This window comes from Pogona vitticeps, chromosome 3 (assembly GCF_051106095.1).
Source record: "Pogona vitticeps strain Pit_001003342236 chromosome 3, PviZW2.1, whole genome shotgun sequence".
NCBI classification, from domain to species: domain Eukaryota; kingdom Metazoa; phylum Chordata; class Lepidosauria; order Squamata; family Agamidae; genus Pogona; species Pogona vitticeps.
Window position 1 is genome coordinate 5,489,082 of NC_135785.1, and position 16,608 is coordinate 5,505,689.

The window sequence follows — 16,608 nt, forward strand, 5'->3', positions numbered from 1 at the left end:
GACTAGAACTCTGGAGAACAGAGTCCGAATCCTCCACTCGGCCAACGTTAACTCACCGGGGAAGTGGAAAAACCATTCCTTCAATATCCCATTTTAAAGCCCTATAAGTCAGTTCAAAATTGACAGCACAGAACACACATACACACATTACGGCATGAGATATTATGGGCTATAACCCATTTTGGATGATGCAGGGGGCCAAGGTGGATGATCGCTCAAGTTGTATTATGTTTATTACTCTTTAAGATGCCAGAGGACAACTGAGAGGATTCTTCTCTGTGGGATTGCTTGGGTGAGCAGACTCTCTCTGGAGGGGAACAAAAATCTTGCATCACCATCGAGAGACTTGAAAAGGTTTATTCAGTAGAAATGTTGGTGCACTGATGGCTGGGCGGTGGTTGTGATCATCCCTTCTCCATCCCTTCTTCATGGCAGGAAACACAACGCCATTATTTGTGTTTGTTTAGGTTTGCGAAAAGCTTCCAGCCTGGAAGGGCAAGGAGCAACCAAAGGATGCTCTCCTCTCCTTAACGGGGACCGATCTTATTCCTCTCGGTGGAGGGACAGGGGAACTTAGCTGTTGGCCAGGCGTCAGAGGATGGGAAAGTAATCTTTTGAGGAGCAGGGACTACAGCTCCCTGAATTCTCCAGCCAGCAGATTTTCAAAGATGCAGTCCCAAGCAGTATTTGTTGTTTTTATGCGCTGTCAAGTTGCCTCTGACTCAGGTCGACCCTGTGAAGGAGCCATCTCCAAAATGTCCTGTCCTCAACTCTCCTGGTCTGTTCTCGTAAACTCCAGCTTGTGGCTTCCGTTAGGGAGTCGGTCCATCTTGTGTTGGGTCTTCCTCTTCTCCTGCTCCCTTCCACCTTTCCCAGCCTGATGGCCTTTTCCAGAGAATCCTGTCTTCTCAAGCTTGTGCCCAAAGTAGGAGCTTCAGGATTTTTTTCCTCCAGAGAATTCGTTTGGGCTTGACGTGCTCTAGGACCCACTTGTTTGTCTTTCTGGCAGTCCAGGGCATCCACAAAGCAATCCTCCCGCACCATATCTGAAACGAATAAATTCTTGTCAGCTGAAACCTTGGAGGCCTGGGAGGATCTACTAATGAAACTAATGAAGCTTCAGCTTCAGGGCCCCTAATCCTGGAGGGGCCCCAGAAGCGACTTTAGTCCACATTTTAGAAATTGTATGGTGATCTGTCCACGAACAACCCAATCGAAGACAATAACAGTGGTTACCTCATTGCTGGTTGTGAAGGATTCTCCTGCCCTGGTAACACCTCAGCCGCTCCCACCCCCAAAATGTAGGCCCACCACTGCATGATGTTCTGGTCTAAGGGGGCACTGATCTTCCCCCTAATTTTCCCATTGCCTGGGTCGCGCATTCCTCAAGCAGCTGCAGGTGCCCCTCAAGCACCTTTTACACCATTTAGTGCCTGAAATATAGGAATCGTTTCTCGGTGCCACTTAGGGAAAGCACGAAACTGCAAGGACCACCAGCTTCAAAAACTCCTTCTACGTAATCTGGGGTTCTTCCTTTTAGATTTTCCCAACAACAGCCTCCTTCACCCCAAGCGGGTCTCCTAGATAATCCAGATGTTCACTGAAAATGATTTCTACATGTCAATACATCACTGTGTTTCTGAGAGCAAAGCTTCACATGGGGTGGGTGGATTTTTCATTGTTATTTGTCCGCATTCCTTATTCTTTATCCATGAAACAAATAAGGAGGAGAGAGGTTGGTTTAAGCCATCAGACAGGGTTTTTATTTAGGGGATCCTTGAGAGTCCCCTCGACTGCAAAGAGAACCAACATATCCATCCTGAAGGAAATCAACCCTGAGTGCTCACTGGAAGGACAGAATCTGAAGCTGAGGCTCCAATCCTTTGGCCATCTGATGAGAAGAGAAGACTCCCTGGAATAGACCCTGATGTTGGGAAAGTGTGAAGGCAAGAGGAGAAGGGGACGACAGAGGATGAGATGGTTGGACAGGATCATTGAAGCGACCAACATGAATTTGACCGGACTCCGGGAGGCAGTGGAAGACGGGAGGGCCTGGCGTGCTCTGGTCCAGGGGGTCACGAAGAGTCGGACACGACTAAATGAACAAACGAAGGTAATACATATGGGTTGACCTGGGCTAGCATAACCTTTTGTTGCTCTGGTTTTAAGATAACATAAAATGTAACTGACAAGAGTCTGCCCACAGCAGGTTCGAGGGCTATGATTTAAAAAAAAGCAACATGCACACGAAAAGTAAAAAATTGTATTTTCTCCTTGTGTGTCCGCGTGCACTTGAAGGTAAATAAAAGGATCGAGTAATCTTTGTTAAAAACATTAAATATGTTTTACTGTTTAAAACATATGTAGAATAGAATAAACTCCCTTAAAGATATTGGTGCTTGTTTCATAAACTTGTCCTTGACTTAGTTATGCTTGTCTATCATTCTTAACCTTGATAGACATAGTTACTCTAATAGATCTACCGTGTTTAACATCCTGTCTGACAGACGGTATCTTATCAAATCATGTCTGCCCTGTTCTCATCAGCCCAATCAGAGAGACTGCTAATTAGCACTTGCTTTGTATCTGTCTATCTATGCCAGACACACTCTGATAGGTCAGAAGGCTTCGCAATGCAAATAACACATTCTGCTCTTTCCCATACACACAAACACAGAGTGTTGCACAATTATATATTTCAACACTATGAAGGGGAAAGTCGGTTCTCAAGTATGAGCAATAAGGGTTAAAACAACAGGGAAATCTAAATGTATTTCTTCAGTACTTCTTCAGTTCCAAAGAATTAAGCTACAGACTCTCTAGCATTCTGACACATTCACCCGAACCACTATAGGCAATCTTCATAAACTCTTCCGCAGATTACTGCAAGCTCTCAGACTCACTCGGTTCAGCTCTCTGCTCTGCTCTCTTTCTGATCTTTCTCCTAAACAGTCACATCTCAGTTTATCTTTTACCAGACCCCACTATTCCAATCACACTAACAAATCACCATCCAACAACTCAACAGCCCGTCACCCCAGCACTCCACCCACGACCATCCACAACCCAGGTACCCAGAAGTGTTTTGTGTACACACTCAATAACGAAACATATATTTATACACAGAGGCTCAAAAGGGGAGGGATCGCCACAGGCTGCTGGCAGTCAGAGCTGGCAATATAGGGCTAGACAGACCGGGAGTATGACTCCATATAAGGGAACTTCCTGAGTATAAATAGCATATGTCCAACCAGTTGAGTCTTGTTGAATGTTGACCATGCTGGATGAGAATGGGCAAGCAGGCTCCAGGTGGACCAATAGCGACTCTGAACTTGCTCTCACAATCTTCTAGCTGATCAGAGATGACAGGGACCACATCCTCCTCCACATGCACCAAGCTAGGGTCCCTACCATCCCATGGACTCATTTACGTCCACCTTGTGCGTTGCAACCCTGACACATCTTGCACCTCTTTGAACATTCCCTTGGGATGTTCTGACATGTCAAGATAGCCTTTTGCAACGGCCCTTCGAGGCTTAAGCAAACAACGCAACTTGGAACAGGGAAGGAAGCGGCATCTTGAATGACTTCCGGGGGGGGGGGTGTCTGTAGCCCTGACACCGACCAGAACGGACCAGTTTTAAGGAAGGAAGCTGAGACATTTCCCTTTTCTGCGGCTTTCTGAAGGCAACCTCCCTTCACTTTGGTGGGCACAGCACAGAAGATGTTCAAGAACTTTGCAGAGATTGGCGAGACGACCCCTCAGCAGCACCCATCAGGATATCACAGTTGTCCGTAAGTGGGTCAACCTCCAGAAAGACCACTTTCCCCCCACAAAGGCTGCAAGGTGATTGCATTATTTGCTTGACAGGGTTGGAGGCTTTGATTTCCAGTGGAGGGTGAGGTAGTAGGGGGGGAGTGTCTGGGAACCTTGGAGAAGAAAGATTTGCTGGTCTGAGGTGGGCGGAGGGTGGCAGACGCTCATCCCCGACACAATCTGAAAAGGTGTGATGAAATGATGGTCTGGAATGCTGTTATCACTCATTCTTTCAGGACAGACAAGAAGACGGGTCTTCACCATTGTTTCCTTTCCCCTCCCGCCCCACACCCCACAGGGTCCAAAGGTGAAAGAAGAAGCATTAAAAACCAAGCCTCTTGGGCCCCCTCGGCTTCTTCTGTGGACAAGGTCCAGTCTCGCTCAGAGATTCCCTCTCAGACTTGAGCTGCAGGATGAGCCCACTGTCGGCCGCCTGGTGGATCCACGGACTTGTTTGCCTCTGCCTCTGCCTCTCGGATGCTTCCTTGGGTGAGAAGCACATTTGCTCCTGCATAACTTGGGGAAAGTCTTGTGGGCAGGCATTGCTTTCAGGTATAACCTAGAGCAGTGCTGTCCAGCCTTGGCCCTCCAGATGTTCTTGGACTTCAACTCCCAGAAGCCTTCACCACCACCTCTGCTGGCCAGGATTTCTGGGAGTTGAAGTCCAAGAACATCTGGGGGACCCAAGGTTGGACACCACTGTTCTAGAGGCTGGCTGGATCGTTCAGGGGTCTAGAACTCTGGCTATAGAGCCAGGGGTTGGCAGTTTGATTCCTTCCAAGGGGCCTCCTGGGAGAAGAGCCAGCCTGGGTGGCCTTGGGCCAGCGGCACAGTCCCATGACGCCCCCTAGAGGAAATGAAGAGTAAAGCACTTCAGAGTATTCTCTGCCAGGAAAACCCAGAAAAAAGGATTTCCATAAGTGAGGATTGACTGGATGGCACATGGCCATGAAGGTCTTGTGGAAGAACAGATTAGAGCCTGGGGTTGTCTTTTTTTCCCTGTTTTTCTTCTCCCTTTTCCTTCTTTCCTCTTTCCTTTTTTTGGTAGAAGAAGCATCTTAGGGAGAATGGTATCTATGATACAAGAACCAATGTGGTGTAGCAGTTAGAATGACGATGGAGGGTCATGGAAGAGGTTCATCCTTCCTGAGCCGTCTTCAAAGCTGCTGGGTTTGCAAAACCAACAAGCAAGCCTAACCACAAAAGCAAGCTCAGCTGAAATTTCCAAAGCTATGAAAGGCATTTGATTATTTTGTTGTTGTTTAGTTGTTAAGTCATGTCTGACTCTTTGTGGCCCCATGGACCAGAGCACGCCAGGCCCTCCCATCTTCCACTGCCTCCTGGAGTTTGGTACCAAATTCATGTTGGTCGCTTCAATGACGCTGTCCGTCCATCTCGTCCTCTGTCATCCCCTTTTCCTCTTGCCTTCACACTTTCCCAACATCAGGGAGTCCTCTCTTCTCATGAGATGGCCAAAGTATTGGAGCCTCCACTTCAGGATCTGTCCTTCCAGTGAACACTCAGGGTTGATTTCCTTTAGAATTGATAGGTTTGTTCTCCTTGCAGTCCAGGGGACTCTCAAGAGCCTCCTCCAGCAACACAATTCAAAAGCATCAATTCTTCAGTGGTCAGCCTTCTTGATGGTCCAGCTCTCACTTCCATATATCATTACTGGACAAACCATAGCTTTGACTAGTCAGACTTTTGTTAGCAAGGTGATGTCTCTGCTCTTCAAGCTGCTGTGTAGGTTTGTCATTGCTTTCCTCCCAAGAAGCAGGAGCCTTTTAATTTTGTGGCTGCTGTCTCCATCTGCGGTGATCATGGAGCCCAAGAAAGTGAAATCTGTCACTGCCTCCATATCTTCCCCTTCTATTTGTCAGGAGGCGATGGGACCAGTGGCCATGATCTTAGTTTCAGACCATTTTTTTCACTCTCCTCTTTCACCCTCATTACAAGGTTCTTTAGTTCCTCCTCACTTTCTGCCATCAAAGTGGTATCATCTGCATATCGGAGGTTGTTGATATTTCTTCCAGCAATCTTGATTCCCGCTTGGGATTCATCCAATCCAGGCTTTCGCATGATGTATTCTGCGTATAAGTTAAATAAGCCAGGGGACAATATACAGCCTTGTCTTAGTCCTTTCCCAATTTCGAACCAATCCGTTGTTCCATGACCAGTTCTAACTGTTGTTTCCTGTCCCACATATAGGTTTCTCAGGAGACAGATAAAGTGGTCAGGCACTCCCATTTCTTTAAGGACTTGCCATGGTTTGCTGTGGTCCACACAGTCAAAGGCTTTTGCATAGTCAATGAAGCAGAAGTAGATGTTTTTCTGGAACTCTCTGTCTTTCTCCATGATCCAGCACATGTTAGCAATTTTGTACAGTTTCTAGTTCCTCTGCCTCTGCATAATAATCGGAGGATAATCACACATATTTCACTGTTCAAGCCAGTTGTGCTTCCAATTGTGGAGCTCCCGTTCCTTATCTGTTTAGTTCCTATGATTTGGGAAATCTGGATTCTAGCCTTGAGCTCCTTGGGAATAAGGTGGATAGAAATTAGATCGACAAAAAAGATGATAGATACCGACAGAGAGATCGGACAGATGCAAAGCTTCAGGCATGAAGAAATCAGTTCAGTCTTTGAATCCACACAACTTTATTCCTTTTTATTGGGTAGATACAAAATTTCTATGTGCCATTGCCAAGAAATGATGAGATCAATTCAAGCCAGACTCACCCCAGCATTGGCACACTTTAGTTGGCTGGAAAAGGATGTCAATGTATTTTTCCGTGTATAAGACTATACTTTTGTCTAAAATCTTTAGACTAAAAATTGAAGGTCGTCTTATACATGGAAGTAAGCTGAGGAGAAAAAAACAAATGGAGGGGAAAGCAGGGATCAAAGTGATTCTGCAGGGCTTTGATCCCTGCTTTCCCTTTCCCTTGCTAAGCCTTAGCAAAAGGAAAGCAGGGATCAAAGTGCTGCAGGATTGTTTTGATCCCTGCTTCCCCCTCCATTTGTTTTTTTTTCTCCTCAGCTTACTTCCATGTGTAAGATGACCCTCAATTTTTAGTTTAAAGGTTTTAGACAAAAGTATAGTCTTATACAGTGGTGCCCCGTATAGCGAGGTTAATACGTTCCGGATTAACCCTCGCTATACGGAATCATCGCTAAACGGGTAGGGGAAAGGTATTGGAACGCATTAAACTTCGTTTAATGTGTTCCAATACCTTCGTTACTTACCCGTTCAGCAAGGATTCCAGGTGCCGGCAGCCATTTACGTGCCTTCGATAAGCGAGGGCAGGGCGCGAAAACGGCTGCCGGCAGCCATTTCCGGGCTTCCAGCGGCCATTTTGGAACCGCCGATCAGCTGTTCGGCGGCTCCAAAATGGCCGCCGCAACACCCGATCTTCGCAATGCGGGTTTTCCCCATTGCGAAGATCGGGTATGTTTCCGTATAGCGATCCCGAAAAAGGGATCGCTATATGGAAACATCGCTATACGGTGCACTCGTTAAGCGAGGCACCACTGTACTGCTTTTCCATGGGGCTTAGCAAAAGGAGGGGGGGAAGGATCAAAACAATCCCATGGGGGAAAGAGATCAAAATGATTGTGCAGTCCTGGAATTGCTTTGATCCCTTTCCCTCTCCTTTTGCTAAGCCACGCGGGGCTTAGCACAAAGGGCGAAAGCAGGGATCAAAGCCATCCTGCAGCACTTTGATCCTTTTTTACCCTACATTTGCTACGCCCCACTTATATTTCTTAATTTTGGGTTAGACAATTGGGGGGGTGTCCTATACATGGGGGTATCTTATACACGGAAAAATACGGTAACTGTTTTCTGGGCCACAAATGCTGCCTTCTGTCAGAATTTTTCTCACGGAATTACGTATTTCAGCAGTTTCAGCAGAGTTTATGGCGGTCTAGGCAGTCCAGTAATAAAGACGCGCAGTCCAGCAGCATTTCGTGCAGCAAAGTGTATTTACAGCAGCAGCATAACAGGCATATGTCAGTTCCTGATTTCAGCAATTCTGTCCACCTGGACAGTACATGTACTTCCTTCTGGGCACACGGGGTGCACCTCTGCGGTTTTTGGGAGGGAACTAGTTCCTCTTTTTTTGGAATGGCCCAATGAGGTCCGAAGGAATATTTTTTCCAAGAACACACATACAGCAGGTCTGAAGAGTCCTGGATCTTCCAAATTTTAAAACTACAAGCTCCATCACTCCCAGTCAGTGTGAACAAGGATGATGTTGCTTGTAGTGCAACATATCTGGAGGGTGACTAAGAGTCTTGGTTAGATCCTGTTGTGTCTCAGGAGCTGGAGTCTAAATACTACATTACCTGAGTGTTTATCACAACTTTATAATCCAAATTGGCAGGATCCGTATTTTGAAAGGGGAAATGCATTGAATAAATGAATGCATGTATAATATTTTATGCAAGAATCTATACAAAGTGGAGAAGTATTCAATAGCAATCTATTTTCTACCCTAACTTTTTCCCTGTAGAGGAAAACAAGGCAGATCACAATGGCATTAAAAACGCAAATGTTAGAGCTGTTACAAATATTAAAAACACATTATTAAAAAGCAGTTGAAGATTTTGGCCCAGATCCTGTTTCTTAGCACAGTAAATTGCACTAGGGTAGGCCGATTGACTCAATGGGGACTTAGCGAGTCAATTGATTCCAATGAGTCTACTCTAACAGCAACGTACTGTGCTGAACTAAGCAGGAGTTAGGGCAAATCCATTTGAGACAATGGAACTTAATGCAGGAGTTAACTCATCAATGCCCCATTGATTCAATAGGCCTACTCTGGAGCAATTGACTACGCTAAGTAACAGGATTTTGGCCAGTAATTATTAAAAAGCACTGATTAAAATCTTGCTGAAACTCATTGAAAATATGCATTTAGAAGAGAAGAAAAGAAACATTATCCCCTTAAAAGGCTCTTCCTTGGTAAACCCGAAGAGTTTCAATAGCTCAAGAGTGACACCAAAGGTATAATTCATATATAGGTGTTTTAAACCACAGTTTTTCCACATCCCTCAGGGAGCAAGGCCACTTTTCAAAGCCACAGGGTTTGCACCCCTGCTTCAAAAGGTGGGAAGCCTGGCTCGTGCAGATACCTGGTGGCTCTGTGTTCGAAAGATCCGGGGGGGGGAGAGATCACAGAAGACAGACAGATGCTAGAGATGGCAGGTATCCTGTCTAAACCAATTTCAGAGGCAGGGAGGAGAAAGCAGCTCTGAAAGGAGCCCAACAGGACATCAAGGAAGGCAGGTGTTTTTTTTTTAAAGCATCCTTGGGACCAGCATGTAAAAGTAAGAAATGGAAGCTAGAATCCTATGGCAACTTACAGGTGGGTTGGCTGAAACTGTGAAAGTCATACCATGGTGAATTGTGGCTAATTAATAAGAAGCTGGTTGTATTCTTGGCCGTGTGCCATGGGTCATGACCAACCTGTCACCAGGCATGTGACTGGCATCTTGCTTAGGAGCAGCCATTAACTTTCACAATATAACTTATGCAGGCGCAACTTGTCGATAGGATTCTGGCCAGTCGCTTCAAAGGAGCTTGAAGAGAGCGGGAGCCAGTGCAAAGCAACAGGAAGGCTGACGTGGTCCTGTTTGAGGCCAGCGCACAGGGAAAGAGGAGAGACCAGGGAAGCTGGCGTGCAGACGAGAAGAGCCCCCAGGGAACGGAGCCAGGACAAAAGATGGGCAATGGGAATTTCGCAGGATCTTTGGAAAGCCAGGGAAGGGAACCAGAGCTCAGTGATAAAAACCTAGCTTGGGGGAGGTTGAGCCCCCTGCAAGGGCTCCCGAAAGGTAGCAAGTTCAATTCCCAACATCTCCAGAAAAGGAACAGGGAGCAGAGAGCCTCTGACGGTGGGGAAGACCGTTTCTGGCTGCCGGTCGAAGCCGACAACAATGCCTAAATAGAGCAACCCTTTCGGACCCTCATAAAAAGCACCCGGGATTGTAACAAGCAAACAAATTGGTTAAATATCCAATCTATATGCTGGATAAGAAAAGGGAGGGAGAGGGAGGAACACATCAAAATATTGTAGCAGTTTTTTAAAAAACCACAATTTTATCTGAGTATGAACATCCATACCTCCTGGAGTGCATATATCATGCTGGTATATTTATAGAGCAAAGTGTGCTGCTTATATATAGTCCCGTAGTGCTTAAAGCACTCTCCGGGCAGTTTATGATGACAGTTTATTATGTAGGCTATACATTGTCCCCCCCCCCCCCTTCATGCCCCGTGAGCTGGGTATTCAATTTATCAATCTTGGAAGGATGGAAGACTGAGTGAACCTTGAGCCAGCTACCTGAACTTGTCAGGATTGAACTCAGGTCACGAGTGGAGTCTTCACTGCAGTACTGCAGATTGCCCCCTGCACCACAAGTGGTTAAACTGCAGTTTATACATATCCCCGTGAACATGTGAATATAAAAGTAATAGAGAAAAAGATAATGGTTTGTTTACACAAATGAACATGCCTGCTGCTTTGAAAATTTCCAATCTGTATATTATTATTTTTGGACGGGCGTTTTCTCTAAAAATGTATTCCATTTCTCCTGTGCTTTTCCATCCCTAAGTAGAGCTTGAGGCGACTTACAATCATCATAAATCATAATAAGAGCAGCCGTGCAAAGCCATTTCCACCGTGGCATCATTAAAATCAAATAAGACTAACCCCAGCTATAAAACCCATAACCATTATCTCTGTCTACAAAAAGTTAAAATCATCACTGAACGGCAAGCGGAATTGTAAGCCGGTTCGAAAAGAGGTCTCCCACAAGGAAGGAGACGGGAAAGATATCACAGCGCCGACAGGAAAACGTAATGTCTGCCCTTCTCAGGTGTGGAAAGAAACGGCTGTTTCACATACACAACTTCCGGAGAGTAAGGAAAATCCACCCTCCACCACCATATTTGCCTTCCTGGTGGAGGTCAGTATCTTTAGAAGTATTTGACTCTCCCCCTATATCTGCCTCCCTATTTTTGCCCCCAAACAAATGAGTAAAATAAGATTAAAACTAGTGGCGGAAATTCCCCAGCCATGCGAACTGCACCATTCTGGAATCGACCATCCAAAAAAGGAATTTTTTGAATTTCGTTCAAAAGTCTGAAGAGTCTCCCCCAGCACCACAGTTCAAAAGCAGCCATTCTTCTGAAATGATTAGTGCGACACAATTGTGGAAAATGCCCTACAGATAAATCTGACTAGACTCTGGTAGCCCAGCTGACCTTTGCCGTCCATGACCTGAAGATGCTCTTCGGGTTGAATCAGGATTCTGTGACCTATCTTTGCCTCTTCCTATAGAGGCCGGCTCTGCTAAAGACAAGAGCTCACAAAAATTGCTGCCGGGGACTATATGTCTCAGAGTATTCTTGCTAGCATGGTAGCTGGGTATGCTAGGAAATATAGTTCCCCCCCCCAAAATAATTCCCCCCTCCCCTGTGGATCTTTTCTTGATCCTCCCTGAGTGCAGGACATAACAACAAATGGGCTCAAGTTATAAGAAGGCAGATTTAGGTTGAATATCAGGAAAAACTTCCTAACTGTTAGAGTAGTATGACAGTGGAACCAGTTACCCCAGGAGTTGGTGAGTGCTCCAGCACTAGAGGCATCCAAGAAAAAACTTAGATAATCACCTGGCAGCTGTGCTTTGATTGTATTCCTGCATTGAGCAGGGGGTTGGACTGGATGGCCTTACAGGCCCCTTTCCAACTTCATTATTCTACGATTCTACATGAGAGCAGATAATCTGATGCCCAAATTTCACCAAGAGTCCTAATACTTTTACATTTAAGAACCTTTAACATCTTAAGAGACATATTCGCTGTCTTTTGTTTTTAAATGTGCCTCCTTAGGCTGTAAACTCTTGCATTTTTAGATTGTAACTTAAAATGTTATATTTTTTTTACATGTAATTATAATAATAATATTAGAACAGCAGAGCTTGAAGGGACCTCATGGATCACTGTGTCCAGCCCATCAAGGAGGCCCAGGGTGGAATCGAACCCCCAACCTCTGGCGTCAACCACCGAGCTATCCAGCAGTTGAGTTTTATTGCACTCTTGTATTTTGGATTCAAACATGATTTAAGGCCCACCTATAAAGCGTTAGTGCCTGCATCTTTTCACAAGTTAAAAGAAAGGATTTTTTAAAAGCATCCTCCCTATATATTTTTGTCGGTGTAAGACTTTGTATTTTACAACCACTCCGAAGGGTTTTGTGTGTTTGAAACATAGAAGCAACACATATTAATCAAGCTTGTAGAAATAGACAAGCTGAAACCTTGATACTCAGATGTATTTGGATATGATTGGAAAGAGTGGTCTGGTTTCATTCTGGAAGTAACCCTTGTTGGGTATAATGATGTTGGCGATAAACACAGGCTTCTGATTTTTCCTCTCTCTTGGGAGTTCTCGAAGTACTCTGTAGCAGTGGTCCCCACCCTTGGGCCTCCAGATGTTCTTAGACTACAACTCCCAGAAGCCTTCACCACCACCTCTGCTGGCCAGGATTTCTGGGAGTTGAAGTCCAAGAACATCTGGAGACCCAAGGTTGGGGACCCCTGCTCTATATAGGACTCTGATCTGATCTGACCCCCAAGCCATGGCAAGTGTGCCCATTCAAACTCCCTGGAAGTGCTGGTCAGACAGACAGTTGGGAGACCCCTCTCTATTTAAAAAAACAGGAATGAGATGTCATTAAAGAGAAGTAAAACTTGGCAGACAAGTCTGTCATTTCCTTCATGTGAAGAGAAAAACATTGTTAAGTAAAATTGACTTCATATCCACTTGCGTACCGACTGCTCAAGGAGCCTTCCAGGTAGCCTAGACTACATATTCCATAACCCCCCATCAACATACTACTCTAGATCCGTGGTTCCCTAACTTTCGATCCCCAGACTTTCTTGGATGAGAACTCCCGGAAGCCTTCGCCACTCGCTGTGCTGGCCAGGATTGTTGGGAATTGTAGTCCAAGACCATCCGGGCACCCAAGGTAGGGAACCGCTGGTCTAGATCTTCTTGATGTTATCTGCCAATCTTATCTCTTTCAGGATGTATGAACGAGGCGGCCAGATTCAGCCTTATTCACCCCAATTCCTTTTGTTGTTACAAGGGCTTCCCCTTCTCCCTTCCAATCACAACCGGAAGGTGATTGCAGCTTTTCTGCCTTCTGGGTTCACACCTTCTGGTGTACTGCTCCTGTATGTGGCGGTTCAGCAGAACACAGGAGTCATTACTGTCAGTGTTGCGCCATGTAACCTTCAGTGGAGGCCTTTTGAGTATCCACTTCCCATGCTGACTGCAGACGATGGGTGTTGTTGTCCAGCTGATCTGGAGAGGCCGGATGTCCACACTGGATTTGACCCTCTGTGCCCGGATCCGTGTCTTGCCAGCGGGAAAAGATCTTCACTGCTTGCCCAAGGTAATTCTTTCTAATTTTTCTTTTCATGGTCTTTCTAGAGGAAGAAAAGGATCCAGAGTATTGGAACACAAAAGCCAGGCAGAAACTGGAAACAGCGCTCAACTTGACCCCGATGAATCACCGAGCAAAGAACGTCATTCTCTTTCTGGGCGACGGTGAGTGGGTGCATGAACGTATATACAAGAAGGCCTGCTCATGCGTCACCAAATAAAGAAAGCAGGAGAGGACACCAGGTTATATTAAAAGGGCAAAGACCCAAGGTAGTGTTGCAGAGTTTTGAATTTCTGGTAAAATTCCCTTTTTGGAGACATACAGAGCCTTCCAGAGGAGAACAGCTTCAAGTTATCCAGATAGTCCACCCCTTTCTCATTAACAAACACTTACAGTTTCAGTAACTCATTCTGAGATATTTGTAGGAGACAGAATGGAAATGTTTTATGGGTTACAGTTGTGGATGGATCGACAGCAAATAAAGGAACCAACTGACTTCAACAGACTAAAGAGAGGAAAAGGAACTTCTCAGCAGAGGGGTGGGACTCTTTCAGTTCAGATACAGGCAGGAGTGATTGGCTAATGCTGAATAGATGGACAGTCGGCCGAGCCCAGAAAGGTCCCTCTCAGCTACACCTACAAAATGCACCATGCAAGGCTGGAAGAACTCTAACCGGTTGAGCTATAGATGCAAATTGAAAAGCGGTCTCCTGCAGTTTCATGGGCTCCTCCTTGTCTCAACTGATCAAGTATCTGCCCTGCCTGATGTCCCTCAACTGTTTTGCTCGCTCTTATTTATGGTGCTCACTTTTCTTACAGTTCTTGATCTTGACCTCTGCTTACTCTTCTTACGGTTCAGGCTTCACGACATGGCCCTTCAGAGAGACTAGGAATGAGCCAAAAAACAAAAAACAAACCCACACTACTGATATTTTTGGACTACAACTCCCATCAGCTCTAAGCAGCATGGCCAGTCACCAGGGATGCTGGGGGCTGTAGTCCAGCCACATCTGGAGGCCCTCCTTGGCTCCCTTGTGAAGTAAAGGTTGCCTTCAAACAGAGAAGTGGCTTCTGTCAAGTTGGGCCGGTGGCCACCCTAAAGCAGAAAGCAGGGGACTCCGCCATGGACTCACACAACATGCATGCTTGGGTGTGTGTGTGTGTGCAGATCTGTGGGGTGAAAAAAAGAAAAAGAAATGTCACATAGAGGCAAACCATCATCGTCATCGTTGTCGTCGTCATCATCATCATCATCATGTTCCATCGACTCAATTCCAACTTCTGGCGACCCGTTTCAGGGTATTCCAGGTAGAGAATACTCAGAAATGGGTTACCAGAAGCAGGTCTTTTACAAGGCTAACAGGACTTGATGGCCTATTTAAGACTCAGTCATCTCCAAAAGCCTTTTTCTTAAACAGAAGCATTTCCCCCCCAAGCTACTTTAAAGATGGCAGCTAAGCCCCGAGGTATCAGGGATCTTGATGAAATGGTTTAGCTCAGTGGATTCCTCTAATCCAAAACAATCACAGCTCAGATGTTCTGCATGCTGTCACCCACTCACTCCGCCCTCCCACCCCTGACAAGCCATAAATTAGGGTCCGGAATAGAGATGGGCACGAACTGGTTTGTCCCAGTTCGTCAAGGCGGCAGCACAGATGATGATGGTGTTCCACTTCCCCGCCTCTTCTGGCTCAATCAGCTGCTTGCTAGGCCCATTGGGAGAGCTTCCTGCCCGTCCTCCACTGATCTTCCAGTCCAAGCAAGAGCTTAGGCTTCTCTGTCCCGCCCTCTCGGCTGATCTCCCAATCAGAGAGAAGGGGCGGGGCAGAGAAGTCTGTGCTCTTGCTCCTGACTGGGAGATGAGCCGAGGAGGTGAGAAAAGCAAGTGAGTGAGTGGCTGTTTGAGCCAAAGGAGGCGGGAAGGGGAGCATCAGCACCTGTTCTGCTGATTTTACAAACTGGGACAAACCAGTTTGTACCCATCTCTAGTCGTGAGCATAGCAAACTAGTGGATCTGCTGGGCACAATAAATGGATTACAATAATCTCTAGTGGTGCAAACTTTAATAGGAAAGTTTGAGTAAGCTGTAGACAGTTAACCCAAGGAGGATAATGTAATCAATGGGGTAAAAAAAACTGTGGTTCCTTCCTCCCTCCCTCCCTCCCTCCCTCCCTCCCTCTTATCCATCATCAGCTCCTTCCTTCCTTCCTTCCTTCCTTCCTTCCTTCCTTCCTTCCTTCCCTGGATTCCTGCCTGGCACAGGGGGTTGGGCTGGATGGCCTCAGGGTGTTCCTTTCTGACTCCATCCTTCTGAGGTTCTATGAGGTGAGGGACCTGACGTGAGGCCAGAGGACCTGGACAGCTGGCAGGTCATCAGGCCGCCTTCTTCAGCACTCCAGTGAGATGCGTCGTAATTCTGTTTACAAGATCTAAGCAGTTTTCAAATTCTTCCTTTGGGCATCATAAATCAGCACATTTCATTTAATGGATAACAGCATCTCCTTTTGTTCTGCTCTCAGGAGACGAGTTAAGCAGCCACCCTACCCTCAGCATTACCCCAAAAATGTGTAATTATTTTAACAGGAAGGACACAGGAAATAAAAAATAAGCAAGATTAATCATGGCCCATGTGCTCGTACAAAGACAACAATGGAGCTAAACATATTGTTACCGCGATAATGCCTATTTTAGAGCCTTTCTCACTCTTTTCCTTTACTTTCCGTAAAATGGCATAATCCTTGAAATGGTATAATTGCTTTGTACGCAGAGGCACTTCATAAAATGAGACCCAGCGCAACAATTTGCTCGCCTGGTGCTTAAATCCAAAACTGATAAAAGATTGCCTGTCCTCTTAATGATGACAAACGGCTTGGCATTTCAGATGTGCAAGCTGTCTCTCTCCCTTTCCTTCCGGTATCACAAAACGACAAACTGATGATACCGAAATAACTCGTAATGAGATCCCTCAGAGTCCAGCCTTAAGCACGCTCGCACAAGAAACAGGCCTAATGGAACGCCTCAGGATTTACCTCTGAATAAATCAACACACACACACAAACATGGTTGTGCTGTCAATGGGTTTGAAAGCAGCTGACACACCTGCAAAAAATGTCTTGAAAAAACGCTATAGCTGCCAGCTGCCGTGAGTGTGACCTAAAGGGCCAAATTATCCTGGCTCGGATTGGTCCCGACCGTGTAAACAGGCTCACTTCGAGGTGACGTATCGAGCATCAGTCTCCATGAGCCCTGTTTAGCTCTCCCGAGTTTTGAATTTCTGGTAAAATTCTTTTTGCTACATAGTAGAAGTACGGAGAACCATGGGGGAGAATAGCTTCAA

General features: G+C 45.9%; 1 protein-coding gene across 2 annotated transcripts in view; it reads left to right on the forward strand.

The window, feature by feature from the left end:
* The first annotated feature begins 245 nt into the window (after positions 1–245).
* Positions 246–16,608, forward strand: part of LOC110090318 (alkaline phosphatase) — a 32,961-nt gene continuing 16,598 nt past the window's right edge. The window contains exons 1-3 of one of the 2 annotated variants that reach the window (XM_072996320.2): positions 246–3,847; positions 4,116–4,306; positions 13,319–13,435. In XM_072996320.2, the coding sequence (XP_072852421.2) occupies positions 4,231–4,306; positions 13,319–13,435 (193 nt within the window). In that variant the 5' untranslated portion in view covers positions 246–3,847; positions 4,116–4,230. Of the gene's footprint in view, positions 3,848–3,913; positions 4,307–13,318; positions 13,436–16,608 lie in introns of those variants that run through there. The other variant, XM_020813967.3, reaches the window with a different exon arrangement.